This window comes from Bubalus bubalis, chromosome 22, assembly GCF_019923935.1.
Source record: "Bubalus bubalis isolate 160015118507 breed Murrah chromosome 22, NDDB_SH_1, whole genome shotgun sequence".
In the NCBI taxonomy this organism is placed as follows: domain Eukaryota; kingdom Metazoa; phylum Chordata; class Mammalia; order Artiodactyla; family Bovidae; genus Bubalus; species Bubalus bubalis.
The window spans coordinates 9,401,665-9,422,621 of record NC_059178.1 but is presented as its reverse complement, the minus strand read 5'-3'; the positions used below and the strand labels follow the sequence as shown (position 1 = coordinate 9,422,621).

General features: G+C 40.8%; 1 protein-coding gene across 10 annotated transcripts in view; it reads left to right on the top strand.

Moving 5' to 3' along the window:
* The window catches only part of DCC (DCC netrin 1 receptor), a 1,367,203-nt gene that overhangs the window by 1,180,803 nt on the left and 165,443 nt on the right, over positions 1-20,957 (top strand). For all 10 annotated transcript variants that reach the window (XM_044934810.2, XM_044934809.2, XM_044934814.2 and 7 more), the window contains one exon: positions 16,332-16,427. In XM_044934810.2, coding sequence (XP_044790745.1) covers positions 16,332-16,427 — 96 coding nt within the window. The remainder of the gene's footprint in view (positions 1-16,331; positions 16,428-20,957) is intronic.

The following is a 20,957-nucleotide window of genomic DNA, read 5'->3' as shown; positions in this document are numbered from 1 at the left end:
ATGCATATAATCTATTAAACTTTAGCCCAGACTAGGAAAGTATAGTATGTATATGTAGTGAGTCACTCCACATTTAAAGAGGAAAATAGCAGCAAGGACCCTCACATTGAACCTGCTGCATTTTCCCTTGGCACTGTCCACAAGACCTTAGTTACTATGGCAACCCCATGGGACAGAAAGGTAAACGGAGCTTCTGTATAGGTGTGCTGCCCACCACGGAAGCCACTAGCCACAAGCAGCTCTCTAAACTTGAACTAATTAAAGTTAAATAAAATGAAAAAAAAAGATAGTCACTAGTCATGCTACTTACATTTTAAGTGGCCAAGAGTCACATGTGGCTAGTGGCTACCAGACTGTATAGAGTAGTTATGGAACATTTACATCATTTGCAATATAACACTGTTTTACAATACTTTGTGGGTTGCTGTAAATGGAACTTAATCTGAAGATAATGAAGAAAGTAGAAGCAAAAATACATATACAGAAATAACCACCATAATTATAAATAAATACACACATATGTGTGTGCAGGCTGTATGTCACTTAAATGTTTGAGTATCATCTGTTTGGCATCCTGATTAATTAAAGGTCAGCAATCAAATAACAAGACACATTACCCAGATGAAGGCAGGAAATTGAGTGAATATAGAAGCTGACAGATTGAGCAGGCTAGACACACACACACACACAGACACACACAAACACACATCTCAGACACTGAAAGCTAAAACATTCCACTTGGGCTTTGCTTAACTTGAGGCACGGTAAAGTCCTGAAATCATTTCTGTCTTGTGTCATTCTTTCTACTTTTCTGCTTCAAACAAGAGTATAAACGATTTAGGGCCTTTTGCACCCGTTGTCTTACTTAGTCTTGATCCCACCGTGACCAGAAGGTGGGTAGGCTCAGAAGTAGGGCAGATCCGGCTTTGAATCTGACTGCTGCTAATTCGTGAGCTCTGTGACCATTGCTAAGGCTGAATTCTCTCGTCCTTGGTGTGGGAACCATCATGGTACCCACCTGTAGGGTGAGATAAGTGTGATGAAGCATGGCCACGTTGATATCTGTTACCACGAGTGCTCATAAGCAGAAACTCTCCTTCTTACACTGGAATCTGGCCTCTTTCCTCAGCACCTCTGTATTCATGTGCTTATTATTCTTTCTCTTTGTTCTATTTATATTTCTCTTCTACTTTCTAGTTTTCATCCCCTCTCTCGAAAGCCCAGAAAAGATAGTCAGGAGAGTTAGGAAGAGAAGAACCCAGAAGTATAGAAGAAGGAGACAAGATGTGTAAGTGAAGAAAAGATAGAAAATATTTATAAAAAGGAAAGATATGCTTCCTCTTCCAATGCCTAACCGAAGTACATTTTATTTTATTATTTTATTCTTCTGTTTCTCCGTTATGCTAGGAGGTCAGTCTGAATTATTTTAAGCCAAAGTAATGATGTTTGCTTGAATTAACTAAGCAAATGGTATTTGTGTTTCTCACTAATTGAGTCCTTAACATGGTCATACAATATTTTCACCTTGGTCTTTTATCTCACTCATTATTTCCCTGAGAAATGTGAATGAAAAGAGGGAAACCTCTGTGTCTGGTTGCACAGTCTCTGGTAATTTGCTGGTGTGAAGCTTTGCTGAGACGTCATTTCATTCAGTGCCCCATTTGTAAGCTGCTTGTGGCACTTTATAATCTGAACATTTAATTGTTTCTCCGACTCTGAGGGCTGGCTGCCAAAGCACACCTCACCCACCAAAGAGGTGACGGATGTTTATTTTTGCTCTAACTGGCAACTGAAGCCTGCTCTGCAGAACAGTCCAGAGCAAACCCCAGACCTTCCCATCCTGCTGCTGTGGAGAAGCATGTCTGGGCACGTGGAAGTCAGGTCTTCCTGGGTCTTCTCTGGCTGAGATGATGGCAACTGGATCTCAGTCTCTACATGACTAAGACAGGCGTGACCATCCCTGCCCTAGCTTCACTGTAACACTGTTGAGAAAACTGATGAAAAGTTATTTTTTAAAGTAAAAGCATAGTACACATGAGAGTCTGCTTTTCTTAAACGTGATGGAAAATACCACACACCTTCGGAAGCACTCAACCAAGAGACAGCCAGCAATTCTAGGCAGACTATCTCCCATCTGGGCTTCGCTGGTGGCTTTGCTGGTAAAGAATCCACCTGCAGTGTGAGAGACCCAGGTTCGATCCCTGGGCTGGGAAGATCCCCTGGAGAAGGGAAAGGCTACCCACTCCAGTATTCTGGCCTGCAGAATTCCACGGACTGTGTATAGACCACGGGGTCGCAAAGAGTCGGACACGACTGAGTGACTTTCACGTCACTATCTCCAGTCTGAACCTAAATAACCCCAAGAGAGCCAGTTACTTCAGTAGCAGACAAAGAGGAAAACGATTATTCAGAAGACTATCTGAAGGAATGCTCTGCTTCCCAGAGGCTTAAAGAAAGAATCCTCCATACTACAGGTTATTTATACACAATCCTTACACCATGACCCGAGCCCAGCGGAGCCCGTGTGTTTTATCTGTGGTGCCCCTCCCTGTCCTGGCATGGCATGTCATGTCATGCCACGAAACATGGCAGAGGCAGGGATTTTTCTCTCCCTTCTCAATTTTCTCATCCCAGCAATAATTTCTTCTGACTCTCAGCCTCAGAACCTGGGTGTCCCTCTCGGTTTCACCCTTCCTCATTGTCCCTCCAAATGTCCCTCCACACTGTGTCCCCCACATGCCACCTTTCACTCTTCATCCTCTCTCCCACCTGAGACCACGCCTCTGTGATCTTTCCCTGGACAGTTACAGTAGCCTCTGAAGTAGACCTGCTCTAAGCAGCTTTCCCTGGACTACCTATTTCTGGGGAATTAATATTTCTAAAAGCACAACTTAAAACTCATTCAAAATGTTATTCCACTCACCATCTCTTTATTCAGTAAAAGACAAGAATAAAGGGCTAAGCTTTGGAGTTAAAAATTTTCCTGCTGCTGCTGCTGCTGCTGCTAAGTTGCTTCAGTCGTGTCCGACTCTGTGCGACCCCATAGACGGAAGCCCACCAGGCTCCTCCATCCCTGGAATTCTCCAGGCAATAACACTGGAGTGGATTGCCATTTCTTTCCCCAATGCAGGAAAGTGAAAAGTGAAAGTGAAGTCTCTCAGTCATGCCCAACTCGTAGCAACCCCATGGACTGCAGCCCACCAGGCTCCTCTGTCCATGGAATTTTCCAGGCAGGAGTACTGGAGTGGGGTGCCATTGCCTTCTCCAAAAAATTCTCCTGCTTACCTACAAAAAGGGGCAATTGTTTATCCACTCAACGGATATTTGCTGGGTACCTCCTGTATGCCAGACACTGGATTGAGGGAAGGATTACATTAAGGATAGGAGGTAAAGGAAGTCCCCTGCACACAAAGGGATTGCATTCCAAGAGCGTGTTGTTAAAGTCTTGTTTGTGCATAAGTCCAACACAGTTGGCCTAGATACCCAGCTAACACGACTGGCTATAGGTTTATGATACTTTTCACACAAATAATACACACACAAAAAATAACACATTTCAATCTTACAGTGCAGTACGTGCGTGTACAGGGGTGCGGTACAGCAGCTGGCACGCAGGAGCTGGCATCGCGTGAACAGGCAAGAAGAGTCACTGACAGGACGGGGGGAGGGGGCGGGAAGCAGTAGAGCTGAAGGGTCTCAGAGATAGGAGATGGAGGGTGAGCTGCGATCTCACTCACTCCTGACATGATGGCATAGCTTCCTTGCTGGATTCAGTTCTGTCTACCCTCTTGAAAAACTGATCCAGCGATGTAGTAGCTCTATTTTTTTTTTTCCCTCATCATAAATGACATGGTAGCCCTGGATTGCATTCTGAACAGCTGTTGCACCCTTCATGCACCAAGCATTGTTCAACGCTCAGGTCCTGTGCCTCAAAATTTAACAGTGCCTCCTCGAGTTAAGAAGATCCCCTTGCCCGTTCCTGCATCATGACTCTCTCCAGTTGCTTGTTTCTCCCTCTTGTCTCTCTCTGTCCTTTCTCTGGGCCTGCGGTTCCATCAGGCCTTCATTAGGAAGCGGCTTGCGACGCACAGCGTGAAGTCCTCTTGCAGTTCTAGCTCCAGCTCTTCACCTCGCTCCGCTCCCTCAATTATTTGCACTTTCGTTTCCATTATCATTGCTCGGCACTTCTTGCTGGGCTTGAAATAAAGATACTGTACTGCTGTCGTCTGTGCAGGAGTTGCACAGTAAAGGCCACAAAAGCACAGCCACTTGTAGACGATGCACACACGTCACAATGTATGCTCGACTCACGAACTAAGTTACGTGACTGGACACGCGAATGTACCTCCGCACCTTTGAAATTCGCAGCTTAGAGGTTCGTATGTAGGGGACTTAACTATAGTGAATGAATGTCTAATGCCTAATAGACATCCAGCTAATACTACTGCTGGGAGGAGGATGGGGCAGAGGGAGAAAAAGGAGAAGGAGAGGAAACTTTTGGTATTTCATTCTAACACTCATGATTCTACAACCACCTTGCCTGGTTCACTTGTATTTGCTTCTGTCACTCTATCTGCTCAACCTTTCTTCATCGGAAGAGTCAGCAAAACTGCCGTCTTCTCCACACAGCCTTGCTGACTCCAGAACACTTCTGCTCTGATTTTTTTTTTTTAATTTCTAACATAGCTTCTCCACTAAAAGATAGGCGAAAAATGACTTGTTTGTTTCAACCCTTACATACCCTAGAAAACGTATAACCTTGTCCTTACACACACAAGATGTTAAATGATAATTGACGAGCAAAGGAACAAATGAATAGACGAAGAATAACAAATATGTAAGTAAGATGTTTTGTCACATAGTCGCTTTGGGTTCATTTTTCATGAACTGGTAGGTTTCAGAATGTGCAGTTTGGTACCGGTAAGACTGGTTAATGATCCAGTGATGTTGTAATCTGACCATTCTCTGGATAGTGCTCTTGGAAAAGAGAAAGAAAGAGTAAAGGAGGAAGGAAGTAAGGAAGAAAACCTTCAAAGGATGCTAGTTAGATTAGCTGTTAATTAAATTTGCAAACAGGTGTGTATGATGGGGTAGAATTGAATATTGAATGTACTATATAAATTGCATCTTTCTTGAATATGAGTTGCTCGCCCTTTTAAGAGATCAGTGCAATCGGCTGTGTTTGCTGTCCACCCATTACCCTTAATTAAACAGTTCAGGTCCAGGCGGGTCAGAGGTGTCCAGTCACATCTACCCTCCGACAGGGATCCGGTAGCCTCTACTCTGCCTCGGGTCGCCCTGGTTCTCTGCATGAGCCGGCGTCTGCGCTAGGCAGACAGTTACCACTCTAATTTTCTCTAATTGACTTGTTGGCAGTGCTCACAGAGGGCAAAAGATGTAGGGACATGGAGATTGGGCCCCGACAAGCACTTGGCGCTGATGGGGCCACTGAGCGAAGTACATAATCTAATGAATAAAGGTCTGTGCGCTGTCAATCTAGCACATGCCGGTGGCATTTAATTCACACCAAATATTAATTAAAAATAATGATGTTCTTCTTACTGGCCTTTGTTACTAAGCACAGCATCTTGGTCCAGCCCCCTAGGAGCTGTCTGCAAGTCATTTGATTCTCTCAGCCCCGAGAGATGCATGCACTTCACCACCTTCAGGCAAGCCTCAACAAAAACTCTCAGAACAACGGCTCTCTCACCTACCTAGTCTCTGGGCAAGAAGACCCAAAAAATCTTCCTGTTGCCCATTCATTGTCCAACCCCTGTAATGAATAAATGTATGTTTATTTCCTTCTTTGCGGGCCACAAATAAGATACTGGCCAGAAGCCATCTGTGTTGGATGCTCAGAATTATTAAATGCATTTTTATCTTTCTTTATCCCAATGTGATGCATTCTATAGGAAATGTTGGCCAAACGATGATATAAATCTGATTAATAATTTGAAATCTGTGGAATCACTCAGAATCAGTTCAGTTCAGTTCAGTCGCTCAGTTGTGTCCGACTCTTTGCAACCCTATGAATTGCAGCACGCCAGGCCTCCCTGTCCATCACCAACTCCCGGAGTTCACCCAGACTCATGTGCATCTTAGTCGGTGATGCCATCCAGCCATCTCATCCTCTGTCGTCCCCTTCTCCTCCTGCCCCCAATCCCTCCCAGCATCAGTCTTTTCCAATGAGTCAACTCTTCGCATGAGGTGGCCAAAGTACTGGAGTTTCAGCCTCAGCATCAGTCCTTCCAATGAACACCCAGAATATCCATAATTAAAAATAATCCCCATGGACATCCACCAAAATTCAAGTTATCTCAGTACAATTCAGTCAGAGTAAATTAAAATGAGAGAATACTGCTGTACATCATTTTTCAGAGGGAATTGACATGTTTTCAAGCCTAAATATCTGTAACGTTTTAGCAAATCCAAAAAATAAATTTACTCTCATAATTGTCATTAAATGTATTCCCGAACAATGGGGTCTGACCATAATTAATGATTAATTCATTTGGAATTCATTATGATAATATTAAATGTGTTTAATTCATTTGATGTGTCTAAAGAGGGAGCAATTCTAGGCAATTCTTTTGTGATTACTTGTTTTTAAAGTTGAGCTCTGAGCATGTGCAGAAAAATAGCTCCACATTGCCCTCTAGTGGTACACTCACAAATGACATTCTTTTGTAAGGGGCGGAAACACAAACCCTCCTTCTCCCTCATTCCACATCTCACAGCATCTTTCCCCCTCAATACGCACTTAAATGAAATGCTTCCATCACAATGTAAAAAGAGTTAAAAGCCACTAATAACTGAAAGTGAAAGTGTTGGTTGCTCAGTTGTGTCTGACTCTTTGCTACCCCGTGGACTCTAGGGTTGCAAGGCTCCTCTGTCCATGGGATTCTCCAGGCAGGAATACTGGGGTGGATTGCCATTTCCTTCTCCAGGGGATCTTCCTGACCCAGGCATCAAACCCAGGTCTCCTGCCTTGTGGGTGGGTAGCTGTCTGAGCTACTAGGGAAGCAACTAATAACTCAACCTGAAAAGATCCTACTGCTTCCTCGGGAGATCCAGATGCAGTTTGACAAAAGCACTATACAGAAGCCAGAGGGGCCCAAAAGATGTTAGCATGGACAGCGTGCAGAGCATAAGGAGAGGCTTCTTGAAAAGGGGGAGATGAAGCTGTCTTAGGTCTTGTATGTGCTGGGTAGCTCTGTGTTACCTTAGAAATGTCAGCAAACTTAACTGATGTTCAAATTACCAACTAAAAACAGCAACATACTAGATTTAAACATCTTTAAAGACCCTTAGGTCCAGCAATATTCCTTTATCAGTAGCAACTCTGCTGAACATCTCTTTACCTTTCCTGAGAATAAGCCATTGCCACTTTTTATTTAAATTTAAGCTTGGTCACTTAAAGACATTACTTTGCCAACAAAGGTCCGTCTAGTCAAAGCTATGGTTTTTCCAGCAGTCATGTCTGGATGTGAGAGTTGGACTATAAAGAAAGCTGAGCGCTGAAGAATTAATGCTTTTGAACTGTGGTGTTGGAGAAGACTCTTGAGAGTCCCTTGGACTGCAAGGAGATCCAACCAGTCCAATCCTAAAGGAAATCAGTCCCAGACATTCATTGAAAGGACTGATGCTGAAGCTCAAACTCCAATACTTTGGCCACCGGATGAGAAGAATTGACTCATTGGAAAAGACCCTGATGCTGGGAAGATTGAAGGTGGGAGGAGAAGGGGACAACAGAGGATGAGATGGTTAGATGGCATCACCGACTCAATGGATATGAATTTGAGTGAACTCTGGGAGTTGGTGATGGACAGGGAGGCCTGCCATGCTGCAGTCCATAGGGTCACAAAGAGTCGGATACGACTGAGCACCTGAACTGAAATGAACTAAAGCTTCATCACCCTCAAGGTGTACACACCGTGGTTAGGATTTGTGGAATTTAGCACTCAATGTAGCTCATTAATCCAACAGCTGGCAAATGATAAAACTCCATAGTCTTTGTGAGCGTACCCTCTACCATGGGTGATGGACATGGTGTGGAAGGAGCTGCCATTGCTCAGAGATTTACTATAGACTTCGTGGCTATCAATATTAGCAAGAGTCAGAATTGAAATGACAGTGAGCTCACCTTTACTGTGGGGGAGATAAAGAAATGATGAACACTGCTCAGGAGCCAGACAGCAGCTAGATGAGGTACACATGCTCTTGTAATTCAAATTGAAACCAAAATTTGAGGCAGTGAAATGAGAATGAATCACTTATGGTACTTTTATTCTTTTTTTTTTTTTTTTTTTTTTTTTTTTTTTTTTTTTAAATTTTATTTTATTTTTAAACTTTACATAACTGTATTAGATTTGCCAAATATCAAAATGAATCCGCCACAGGTTTACATGTGTTCCCCATCCTGAACCCTCCTCCCTCCTCCCTCCCCATTCCATCCCTCTGGGTCGTCCCAGTGCACCAGCCCCAAGCATCCAATATCGTGCATCGAACCTGGACTGGCAACTCATTTCATACATGATATTTTACATGTTTCAATGCCATTCTCCCAAATCTTCCCACCCTCTCCCTCTCCCACAGAGTCCATAAGACTGTTCTATACATCAGTGTCTCTTTTGCTGTCTCGTACACAGGGTTATTGTTACCATCTTTCTAAATTCCATATATATGCGTTAATATACTGTATTGGTGTTTTTCTTTCTGGCTTACTTCACTCTGTATAATAGGCTCCAGTTTCATCCACCTCATTAGAACTGATTCAAATGTATTCTTTTTAATGGCTGAATAATACTCCATTGTGTATATGTACCACAGCTTTCTTATCCATTCATCTGCTGATGGACATCTAGGTTGCTTCCATGTCCTGGCTATTATAAACAGTGCTGCAATGAACATTGGGGTACTCGTGTCTCTTTCCCTTCTGGTTTTCTCAGTGTGTATGCCCAACAGTGGGATTGCTGGATCATAAGGCATGTCTATTTCCAGTTTTTTAAGGAATCTCCACACTGTTCTCCATAGTGGCTGTACTAGTTTGCATTCCCACCAACAGTGTAAGAGGGTTCCCTTTTCTCCACACCCTCTCCAGCATTTATTACTTGTAGACTTTTGGATTGCAGCCATTCTGACTGGTGTGAAATGGTACCTCATAGTGGTTTTGATTTGCATTTCTCTGATAATGAGTGATGTTGAGCATCTTTTCATGTGTTTGTTAGCCATCTGTAAAAAAGAAAGAAGGAATGCCTATTTCCAAAACTGAAAGCCAATCGTGCAGCAATGCTCCAGAGACTTTTGCGGAATACGTGCCCTGAAGAGGTATAAATTGGGCAGCTGGGAGGTAAGGACAGAGAGAGGAAGGTGTGAATTCAGTGTAACATGGATGAGGCTGACCGCCCAGACACTTCAGCATTAACCCTGAGTGGGAAATTCAGAGCTCAGGAATTCAAATTCTTCACTTTGAATTCCAGTCTAAATTAGAGGGGTCCAGGGAAAACCCGTGTATCCAATAGCCTTGCATAACGGACACCTGCTTTATTATTTCATGCTTATCCTCCTTATCACATCTTATCGTTTCTACTTGGTTGTTGTAGACCTTGATTGCTGTTGACATCTTGACTAAGGAAAGTGAAAGTGAAGTCGCTCGATCGTGTCTAACTCTATGGACTGTAGACCCCATGGACTGACTCTATGGACTGCAACCCCATGGACTGTAGCCTACCAGGCTGTCCTCTGTCCATGGGATTTTCCAGGCAAGAGTACTGGAGTGGGTTGCCACTCCAGGAGATCTTCCCAATCCAGGGATTGAACCCGGGTCTCCTGCATTGTAGGCAGATGCTTTACCATCTGAGCCACCAGGGAAGTCCATTGGCAGGTTGGTATAAACCCCCAACAGGGTTTCTGCCATAAGCTGTATGAGGTCGCCGCAGAGCCGGGCTTCTCACTTGCTTCACTCAGGGTGTGTCATTCATTCACACAAGCACACTGTAGAGTTAGTAACGTACAGCAGAAAGCATGTTCACTAGAACAAAGAACTAGAGCTCCAAGCATCCTTACCTTGTCCTGAAGAATCCCGGATGAGCCCCCAAGATGAAAGTTTGCTGCTGAACCACAAAAGATGCCAGGATTCTTGACCTCTGGAGGAGAAGTCAATCTGGGGCCAGTGACGAGGCTTGATCTCTCAGAGCTTTTGTGTAATAAAGTTTTATTAAAGTACAAAAGAGAGAAAGCTTCTGACACACACATCAGAAGGGACAGAACCACACCTTATTACCTATGCTTCCCTGAACACATACATATTTGAATGTAGTTGTATATATAGGACTCTAAGGTTATAGACAAGGGGCCACGGACCTGGATTCAGTTCAGAGATATATAATTTTGTTTTGCCAGCACAAGTTTTCTTTATTTAAATCATTTGCCAACATTTGAAAATTTGTGGATTTCCCATAAAACTCTGGGTTTCCAGAAATTTTGACAACTCTGAGCTTGCTCTCCATAGGCTAACAACACCCTGAACCTAGCCCCTCTCCTTTGATGAATTATTAATACTTAAATGGATTCCTGTCTGGGATCCTCTAGGCCATATTGTCTTTGACACTATAGCCAAATATTTCCACCATACTCTCGCTTCCTTCCTCTCTCGGGTTTGAAAACAAAGACAAAATCAAAAATAAAACTCTAACTTGTAATCATGCAAGTTTGGCATTCCTGATATCTCTCTCACTCTCTTGGTAAAGAAATGCGCATTATTGTTTAGTTGCTCAGTTGTGCCTGGCTCTTGGCAGCCCCATGAACTGCCCCTGGTCAGGCTCCTCTGTCCATGAAATTTTTCAGGCAGGAGTACTGGAGTGTGTTGTCATTGCCTCCTCCAGGGGATCTCCCCAACCCAAGCAGTGAACCCGCTTCTCCTGCATTGCAGGCAGATTCTTTCCCTCTTAAGCCACCAGGAAAGCCTGAAAGAAATATACAGACAAACACAAATATATAGTATATGTATATTGGTAAATGAAATGCAATTTCACCCAAAAGAAGTAATTAGATGTGGTTTGAATCTAATATAAATGTTTACATTGTAGTTTATATATGTTTGAAATCCAGTAACTATAAAGTATATTTTTCCTAATAGAAAAGTGCTTTGATGATCTTCCTCACTGTATTTTCAATCTGACCCATCTTTTCTCTGAGATATTTTATTCTTTTGTTGTTGTTCAGTCACCAGGTCATGTCTAACTCTTCGCCACTCCTTGGACTGTAGCATGCCAAGTTTCCCTATCCTTCACCATCTCTCAGAATTTGCTCAGATTCATGTCTATTGAGTTGGTGATACAATCTAACCATTTCATTCTCTGCCACCCTCTTCTCCTTTTGTCTTCCATCTTTCCTAGCATCAGGGTCTTGTCCAGTGAGTCAGCTTGTTGCATCAGGTGGCCAAAGTATTGGAGCTACAGCATCAGTCCTTCCAGGGAGTATTCAGGGTTGATTCCCTTTCAAATTGACTGGATTGATCTCCTTGCCATCCAGGGAACTCTCAGGAGTCTTCTCCAGCACCACAATTTGAAGGCATCAATTCTTCAGCCCTCAGCCTTCTTTATGGTTCAACTCGCACATCCATACATGACTGCTGGAAAAACAAAAGCTTTGGCTGCACAGATGTTTATTGGCAAGTGATGTCTTTGCTTTATAATATGCTGTCTAGGTTTATCATAGCTTTTCTTCCAAGAAGAAAGCATCTTTTAATTTCATGGCTGCAGTCACCATCCGTAGTGATTTTGGAGCCCAAGAAAAGAAAAATCTGTCTGCTTCCACTTTTCCCCCATCTATTTGCCATGAAATGATGGGACCAGATGCATGATAACAGTTTTTTGAATGCTGAGTTTTAAGCCAGCTTTTTCATTCTCCTCTTTCACTGTCTTCAAGAGGCTCTTTAATTCCTCTTCGCTTTCTGCCATTAGGGTGGTATAAACTGCATATCTGGGGCTGTTGATATTTCTCCAGGAAATTTTGATTCCAACTTGTGATTCATCCAGCCCAAAATTTCACATGATGTACTCTGTATATAAGTTAAATAAACAGGGTGAGAGTACAGCCTTGTCGTACTCCTTTCCCAGTTTTGAATCAGTCTGTTGTTCCATGTAAGGTTCTAACTGTTGCTTCTTGACCTGCATACAGGTTTCTAAGGTGGTCTGGTATTCCCATTTCTTGAAGAATTTTTCACAGTTTGTTGTGATCCTCACAAAGGCTCTCTAGTAATCAATGAAGCACATTTTTGGGGAATTTCCTTGCTTTTATCTGCGATCCAGCAGGAGTTGCCAATTTGATCTCTTGTTCCTCTGCCTTTTCTAAACTCAGCCTATACATCTGGAAGTTCTCAGTTCACATATTGTTGAAACCTAGCTTGAAGGATTTTGAGCATAATCTTATTAGCATGCGAAATGAGAAAAATTGTATGATAATTTGTACATTCTTTGGCACCGCCCTTTGGGAGTGGAATGAACACTGACCTTCTCCAGTTCTTTGGCCACTGAGTTTTTCAAGGCCGTGACCCATGACCATCCTTCTATCTCTAGATCCTACCCGTGCCCTTCAGTACTAGTTCCAAGTCTGATAATTCCTTAATGAGCTAATCCCTCACCAAGTTTTTAGGCCGCTAAACTCATGTAGCATTCATACATTGTATGACATACTTTTCTGCTTAATTTTATGTACTTTTTCATTGTGTTCTCTGCCCAGAATTATGATTGTAACCTGGCAAGAGAGGTCCATCCTTTCCAAACATTCTTTTATCTCCAACAGCATTTAACACTTGTTGACCGATCACTCTTTTTTGGTAAACCAGATTGATAACATAAGTCTAAAAAAAATAAATATCTCCTCTTGAGGTGAAGCAGTCACTGACTGGAAGCCCTTTGGCTGCATTAAATGTAATTTTATTTTATTCATCTTGTTGCATTGTGGTTCTTGTGTCATTGTCATTTGGAATGTCATGTCTTTAAGGCGAATATTTAGGTCACATAAAAATTTCATGAAGAAAAATCCATCTAATCAGTTTTCAAAGAACACTGTCAGAGATAAATTCATTCATTTTAAAAGCTGTTGTAAAACCAAACACAGACACAGAAAACCACATGCAACCAATGTATCATTTCATGAATTAAGTTAGAGTTCACCCTGTTTCTTGGCTGTATTTTCTGCAAATTGGCAATTGGATCCAGAAGCTTGATCAGACCAAGTAGGTTTGATCCCTTCAGCCAGACTAGAGGGCAGTGTACTATTTATTTCATTGTGGCGCGCATGCTAAGTCGCCTCAGTCATGTCCAATGCTTTGCAGCCTTGTGGACTGTAGCCCACCAGGCTCCTCTGTCCACGGGATTCTCCAGGCAGACATACTGGAGCGGGTTGCCATCCCCTCCTCCAGGGAATCTTCCCAACCCAGGGATCGAACTACCATCTCTTACGTCTCCTGCATTGGCAAGTGGGTTCTTTACCACTAGCACCACCTGGGATGCCCTATTTCATTAGGTATATAATGTCTAGAGTCTCTGTTTTATCTTAGCAATCATGAATTCTTAATGTGTAGTTTGTTCATTGGGGCTGAAAACTAGCGATATTTGCATGTTCCTTATTAGTTGGAATACTGTTACAATAGGATACACCCTTCATATACTGTTTGGTTGCACACTGGTAGAGTTTGTTTAAGAAGGACATGCTAAACATGTGGCTCATTACCCGGACTTGAAGATATTAGTTTGCTCCCCTGTCCAATTCAGAAATGACCAACTCTTATTATTCTTTAACGTATCTATGAATTCAGACATTCATAGTTTAATTTCATTGCAACATTTATATTTATTGAGCTGTTTGTCCTCCTCTTTGGTTCTGTGGAAGCTCTTCCAACTTGACTTCCAAATCCGTTTGACACAATCCTGTTATTCTTTGATGGTTTCCTTTCTACTTGGGATCTCAGGATGCTTCAGGCTCAATTGCTATGTTTTCTGCCTTAGACTAGGAATCAACCAGTTCTCCAAGAAGCCTTTGTTCCTTGCAGTGCAAAATATATTTTTTTCAGAATCTCAGTTTGGGTGAAAAGATACCTGTGTCACTAAGTCAGTGTTTCTAGATGTTTTCAGTGGACAGAATTAAAGATAAAATACCTTTTGCATTTAAACTGATTTTTTTCAATTGGATTTTAGGAACACAATACTTCATCTCTTCTCTTTTACATGGGTTTGTCCTTTACAGTGGTGTGTCCTTGTTCACACCAGGGATCCCAATCTGAAGGACGTAGGGTACAACAGAATTAGACTTTCTCGTGATTCCTCGTTTGCTCCATCTCATATTGCATTGGTATCAGAGTAACATTAATAATAGTTTCACCATCAATAATAGTTATTAAGATGTTTCTATATATATTATCCCCATTCTCCCTTAATTTTGTCTAATATGGGGACAGTATCAGAACATGTAGTGTTACAAAATAAAATTTCTCCTTTTAACCCTCAATTAGTCTTAGTTCATTAAATTTATTGTTCTTCAGTTAGCTATTAGATCAGTAGCTCTCAGGTCACTTTAAATATCTAAGGCTCATTTTCCAGTGGTTCTCAGGATCAGGGGAACAATATTTCCTGATTCCTTGCAAGTTGGTAAGAGTTTGGGTGTTATCAAACTGTTATAACAGCCCTTTATATTTGAAGTTAACTCTTGTTGACTGTGAAACCCTTGGATCACATTTTCTTACCTTGAGTGTCTCAAATCACTTCAGTTTCTTCTGGCACAAAATGATGCTGTCAAAAAAATCTGATAATAATCTAATTTCCCCCTTATAAATCCTGTATTCTTTTTGTCCACCTGCCTGAAAGATTTTTTTAAGTCAGCAAAAATTTCTTGCATTGCATTTTTTTCTGTGCATTTGTTCTTTTCCCTTTCTTTGTTTTTTTCCCTCAAGGGCCACTGTCAGCCCAGTGTAAATTCTTCTTCTCAAATGTGTGTGTGTGTTGCAATCTGTATCACTGTTTCCTGCGTTTTCCTTTATTCTTTCTTAATGTACTCTTGCTTTTGTTTTCTCCTTATTGCTTTATTTATTCACCTTGTTATACTTTCTTTCTAAAATTACTTCTTTACTTAAATATAATTCTTTCTGAAATCTGCCACCTCGTTTATGAATTGTAATCCTTCTGATTTATGTTACTCTTGCATCTCTGGGATTTTATTTTCTTAACATTACTTAGCTCACTTTGGGATAGCAAATCACAGGTTTGATGTGTTTTTCTTGTGTACTTTTGATCCTCTTTTTGTGTACTTGTCTGTAGGTATGATAGTGTCCTCATTTTATTTTGTAAGAAATTAACCTCAACAGATTTTTTTTGTGCTTGCTTTTATGAGATTTGTTTCCCTGCATGCTCAGAAATTCAAATAGCTTTTCTAAATACACAGAGCTCCCTGTCCTCTTGTTTTTCTTACACCAGGGCTCAGGGCTCAGGGAACTGTAGCCTGTGGGTCAAATCTGGTCCAGGTCCTATTTTTGTTTGGGCATCACTGAACTAACAATGCTTTTTGTACTTTTGAAGAGTTGTAAGCAAACATAGATGAATATGTGGCAGAGACTAGGTGGACTGCAAAGCTGTATGGACTGTCTTGGTCTCTTACAGAAAAGTTGGCCAAACCCTGGTACACACTAAAAATTGTGGCAGTTTGCTTTCCAAGTTTTCAAAACTATTCCTCTCTCCTACTTTGATCTGGACTTTCTCTTCCTCTCATGTCTGTTGTTTGACCTACTCATAAATTTTAAATATATTTTGAATAGTTTGTCCTCAAGGTGAACCCTGTCCCAGAAAGGAGAGTTTGTAGGTAGTTTCAAGGGTTTATATTTACTATTCTCAAACTGGTCTATTGCACTTTCTGTTAATAGCATTACCTGGTAGTTATTTTAGAATTACTCTGTTTTCAGGATTGATGTTTCCCTCCAATTTCTCTCCCACAGATACTAATAACGTGTGGGTTCTAAGGGCCTTGGGGGTTTGTCCACATCCACTGGTGTTTTAGGATGTGAACATATAGACCCCATCACCTCATTTTGTCATAGAAGTCTGAAGGCCTTTGTTTCTCCATCTAGTCTTTCTGTCTCTATTTACCTGGAGATTCAGGAAGATCAAAAACTATATTTCCACCACTGCTGCCTTCTTCCCAGAATCAAGCTCACTCATTTTTCAACTCTTTGCTTAATTGACTATATTTGATTTGATTTCAGGAAAATGTTTATCCTGAGTATTTCAGCACATTAAATAAACCCACACGTACATTTTTTTTCCTCTGTTTTCCTCCAGAGTCAAGTTCCCATTATGTCATCTCCCTAAAAGCTTTTAACAATGCAGGAGAAGGAGTTCCTCTTTATGAAAGTGCTACCACCCGATCTATCACAGGTAAGCTGAAATAGTTAATCTTTTTTTCACAAGGCATTTGAGTTGTGAAAACAACAAACCAAAATGAAACAAAACAAATAATGAAGAAAAAAATGTATGAAGTCATGTCCGAGCCTTATGTGTATATATACACGCACAATTTATTATTTTGGGGGTTATCAAAATTGTGAGAGGAATTCAGTCTGTAAATTAGTACTTGGACTTAGAGAATGTAGATCCCTTATTCTCTTTATTTGTTTCCAGTAGCTTCATATTTTGGTGTCTTGACATCATTGTTCATTCCCCTGGGCAACTTATTTCCAAATCAGTTCAATGTAGGCAGGAGGGTCTCTGCAGAAGACCATCAGGTGCCTGAATGGACACTAGCTTCATTGCAGAGGGTCCTTCAAGCTGATATTAACAAGCATGAACTGCCCTCATGGGGCTGGTTTGGACTAGGCTGAGTCATACAGGAGCTTCTTTCTGAGCTGGGCCAAAGGGTCACCCCAACAGTGCCCAAGGCCTGTAGGCACTGAAGGAATTGGTTGCTTCAAGGGCTTATCACTTCTGGAAATTGTTATGTGAGTTGGACCTTAGAGGAGGCAAAGGAGGAAAACAGGGCTCAAGGAAATGAGAAAGAGAAAAGGGTGGGTTAGAAAGTGAGATCCCGGTCATTTATGGAGACTATTTGTGAATAAGGCTGGACCTACTCAGAAACAGAATAAGTACCATAAGTACCCGTGTGAGGCTTGCTCATGACCCAGCACATGACTTAGAGTCACATGACCACTCGTAATAGCCTTATGTCTGAAATGTGAAAGCAAAACCCAGGATCCTACTCCATCTTCTTAATGTTACTTTGATCCTTTCAAAACCCACAATCCTCAAAGTTCATTCAACTTATCAGCTGTTTTCACCTTAATGACAACAAAGGATCTGATGCAAAGGAGCAGGATTTAGTAGGAGCACCATGGAAAATTACTGGGGTGCCTGAGTATGAGTCCTGGCAGCTAGGAAAAAATGAACCTCCAGGAAATGATGTGGTCCTGTGACTTCTGCTACCACCTAAATTTATGTGAACTTTGTACATTTGTTTTCCAAATCTTGCAGTTTCATTCCGAAACTGTCTTGAGAATGTACAGCTGTAAACCAGATTTGCGGTTGTCATGTGATGGTTTTCACAGCGTACCATCCCTTTACTGATGTCCACCAAATTTCCTTTTAAACCTTTGATATTATCCCAGAGTCTCCTTGAATCTTTGGCTGTTGGATTTGACATCTGTGCTCTGTCTGAAGTGGTATGCAAAAGCTTGGGTGCATGTCAGTATATTAATTTATCCATGGAGACAGTATATATCTTGCATTGCATTATCAGAGGGACTCTGACTCCCAAAAAAAGAGTAAATAAGAAATATTACCCAGAGAACATTTACTGTCAAAAGTGTTGTGTCTAAGTATAGAGATATGAGGCAAATAGAGGCCAGGATGGAAACCATGAGATAACATGGTGAAGGGTGTCTGGGATTTTTACTTCCTCTTATTCTCTTATTCTGCCAAAATTCCTTTGAGTGATAGCAACCACTTTGGCTGAGCCAGCACTTCCCATAATGTTTATTCATTAAGTCAGCTCTTTCCTGCCTAGGGTAAAAGACAGTTAGAAAAGTCCTCACTATGAATTTGAGCTTATGATCAGGCCAAACAAAATTGTACCATGATCCGTCTTTAAGAACTCATAATTTTTTACCAAAACTAAAGACCACAAGGAAGGAACACAAAGATGACCTCCAAAATCCATTTTTTGAGCAGAAACTAGTTAAAATAGAGATAGAGTTCAGATAACTTGAAGATAAATTGCTCAGAGAACTGCTTGAGGTGTTGTTAACTTCTTTTCCCTTAACATTTGTTGTCATTCTTTAATTCTTAGCATATGGCATCCCCAGAGTGGTTTCTAGAATACCGGTGATCCATTAAGACCATTTTTTCCTGCTATGACTAATCCTAATGGATCTGAGAAATGAAATAATACTGAAAATTGAAAAGCATATGATGGATTTCCTGATTGGGGAAAAGTCAGTAAGGGGTTGGAGAGGATGAATAAAGCCAGCTCTTTCTACATCCCTGCCCAGATATGGCAGACTTATTTTGTTGTGTTTTCACACAGCACAGAGAACAAAGAACAAATAAACAGAATCAAAGGTTTAGGTTCTGCAGGAAACTATCACAGTAAGGGTGTCTTAGGGATCCTTAGAAGACATTTTTGGTCTCTGAGCCTCTGCACAGTACTCCCATGAGCAGCCCTGGAAGAGATGAACATATAGTAATAATAATAAAGCTCAGAGGCAGTAAATGCATCAGGCTGGAATATCAGGCTATGGTGATTCCATATGGATGTGTTCGTAGATGCTGGTCCACTCTGGACCGCATCTCATTCTGAACACATCAGCATTACAGCCAAGCAAAGTCTCACTAGGTCAAAAGGGCAGGTTAACAGTGTGCTTGTTTTGCTGCTGTTTTTTAAAATTTTATTTGATATTGTTGCAAGAATAAGACATTTTGAGCCTGGAGACTGGATGAGAACAGGCGAATAATGAGATGCGTTGTTTGAATTTATTTTCAATTGTTTCATAAATGTCTAAATGAAGTACAATCCAGATATAAAATTGTATTATTTTTAAAAGCTTGTTTTGAGCTTTAGTATATTGACTAAAACACTTATATTTTCTCACCAAAACAACTATTAGGAATTGAATTGGTTTCTCTTTTTAGCAAAAGGTTTAAAGCTATATTTTGTGTTTTTGTCTTTTTTCCCCCACTCTTTTGAATATCACCACTGCAAATGGTGAAGAAAAAAAAAAACATAAACAGAGTTCTTTGGCAGCAAAATAATTTATTTAATTCAACTACTCAGTTTCTGACCTGTGAGGGAAAGACAATTAGGAATATATGTAGCATATATTTAGAGCAGTGCGTGCTACCTACTAACAAGTTCTGCTTTGTTAGAAATACCTCCTGTATCCAGTATGGCAGACACAAGGCTCATGTGACTGTTGAACATCTGAAATAGGCTAGTGCAACACAATAAATGACACTTTAATTGTATTTAATTTTAATTTAAAGTCAAATTGTCCATGTAACTATGGCTGTTGCATTAGCCCAACTATGGAAGAAGTGGCAAATAGAATGTCAAGCCATGCCTGAAAAAAAAAATTTCCACCAAAAATAAGCAAGCAAAACTTGGCCAGGGTAGAAAATTTTGAATTACATGAGTTCATAGGTATATATCAAAAAGCAGCATTGTTTGAAATTTATGGATGCATTCTGGAACTGAGACTCTGAGAAACTCAACAAGAAGTTTATGAAAAACATAATTTTCCAAAAGCCAGAAATAGCAGAATTATTACCATTGCTTAAAGTAAAATCACTACTTTTGAAAACCTTATATGGGGTATCTATGAAAAACGATAAAGTTAGTATAGTTTTTCAACAAATCTAGATTAGGCAAAGAAACAATAGATAGGATAACATGAATACAAGTTGATCTACAAAGAGTTTGTGGTTGAGAGTAGTCCTGTGCTATGCGTAACGTTCTTCTTTAAGTCAGCTAAGAATAGAAATAAGTCAAGTGAAGACAGCGCCTGCTTTAGTTTTGCCAGAATGTTCCACTGATGTACCAGCCTGATGACTGATTGGGATCCTCCTAGAGGCTGCAGTGTCTTCAGCTGCCCTTCATCATCTCATAAATCCATTCGGGTTTAAAGGAGCCCTTAATAAGAAGACACATCAAAGGAAATATGAAAAGCCTGGGCTCTGTCATTAAATTTTAAACACACATTTCTCTCTCTCTCTCTCTTTTTTTTTTTTGTCTTCTTTTTGTTCTCTTTTTCCTTTCAGATTTTATATTTTGCTCCAAAGACCACAGCCCAGTAAACTACTAAATACTTCATTAGAAAACAGTGATGAGTAGGGAATAGACTTTTAAAATTCAGTGAACAAGGTGACATAATCATGAAACTCAACCCATAGTCTCTATACTATACTTACAGATGTAAACTCAGTATGTTTACTGTTCCAGACACTCTATGTGTTGGTAGGCCTCATCTCCCCAAATGCCATTGTATGGCCAGTCTAAGAGCTCATCTCATTTTTTGTTAGTGAGAACACATGTATGATTTAAAAGAAAATTTTAACAAATTTAAACACCTTCAGTAATAAATGAAAGGCTCAATATTGGACTTGTTCTCCAGCTGCAAAATAAACTCTCCTGATTCTGGCATCCACAGCATCAAAACAAATACAAGGTTTTCCTAGAGAACTTTGTGAAACCACAGACATCAGTATTCAGATTCTGATTGTGTTACGGATCAAAGCATGTGTGTATCTCATTGTGAATCTCATCAGTCCATACAGAGTTCATTCTGTCTCTCTGCCCAATGATAGGAAGTCTTTCCTTGGAATTTAAAATTGTAGAACAAGGAACATAGAATATAGGGATGCCATAAATAACTTACTCTGTGAGAATGTGGGTAAAATGGACAATTTTACACTTTCTTT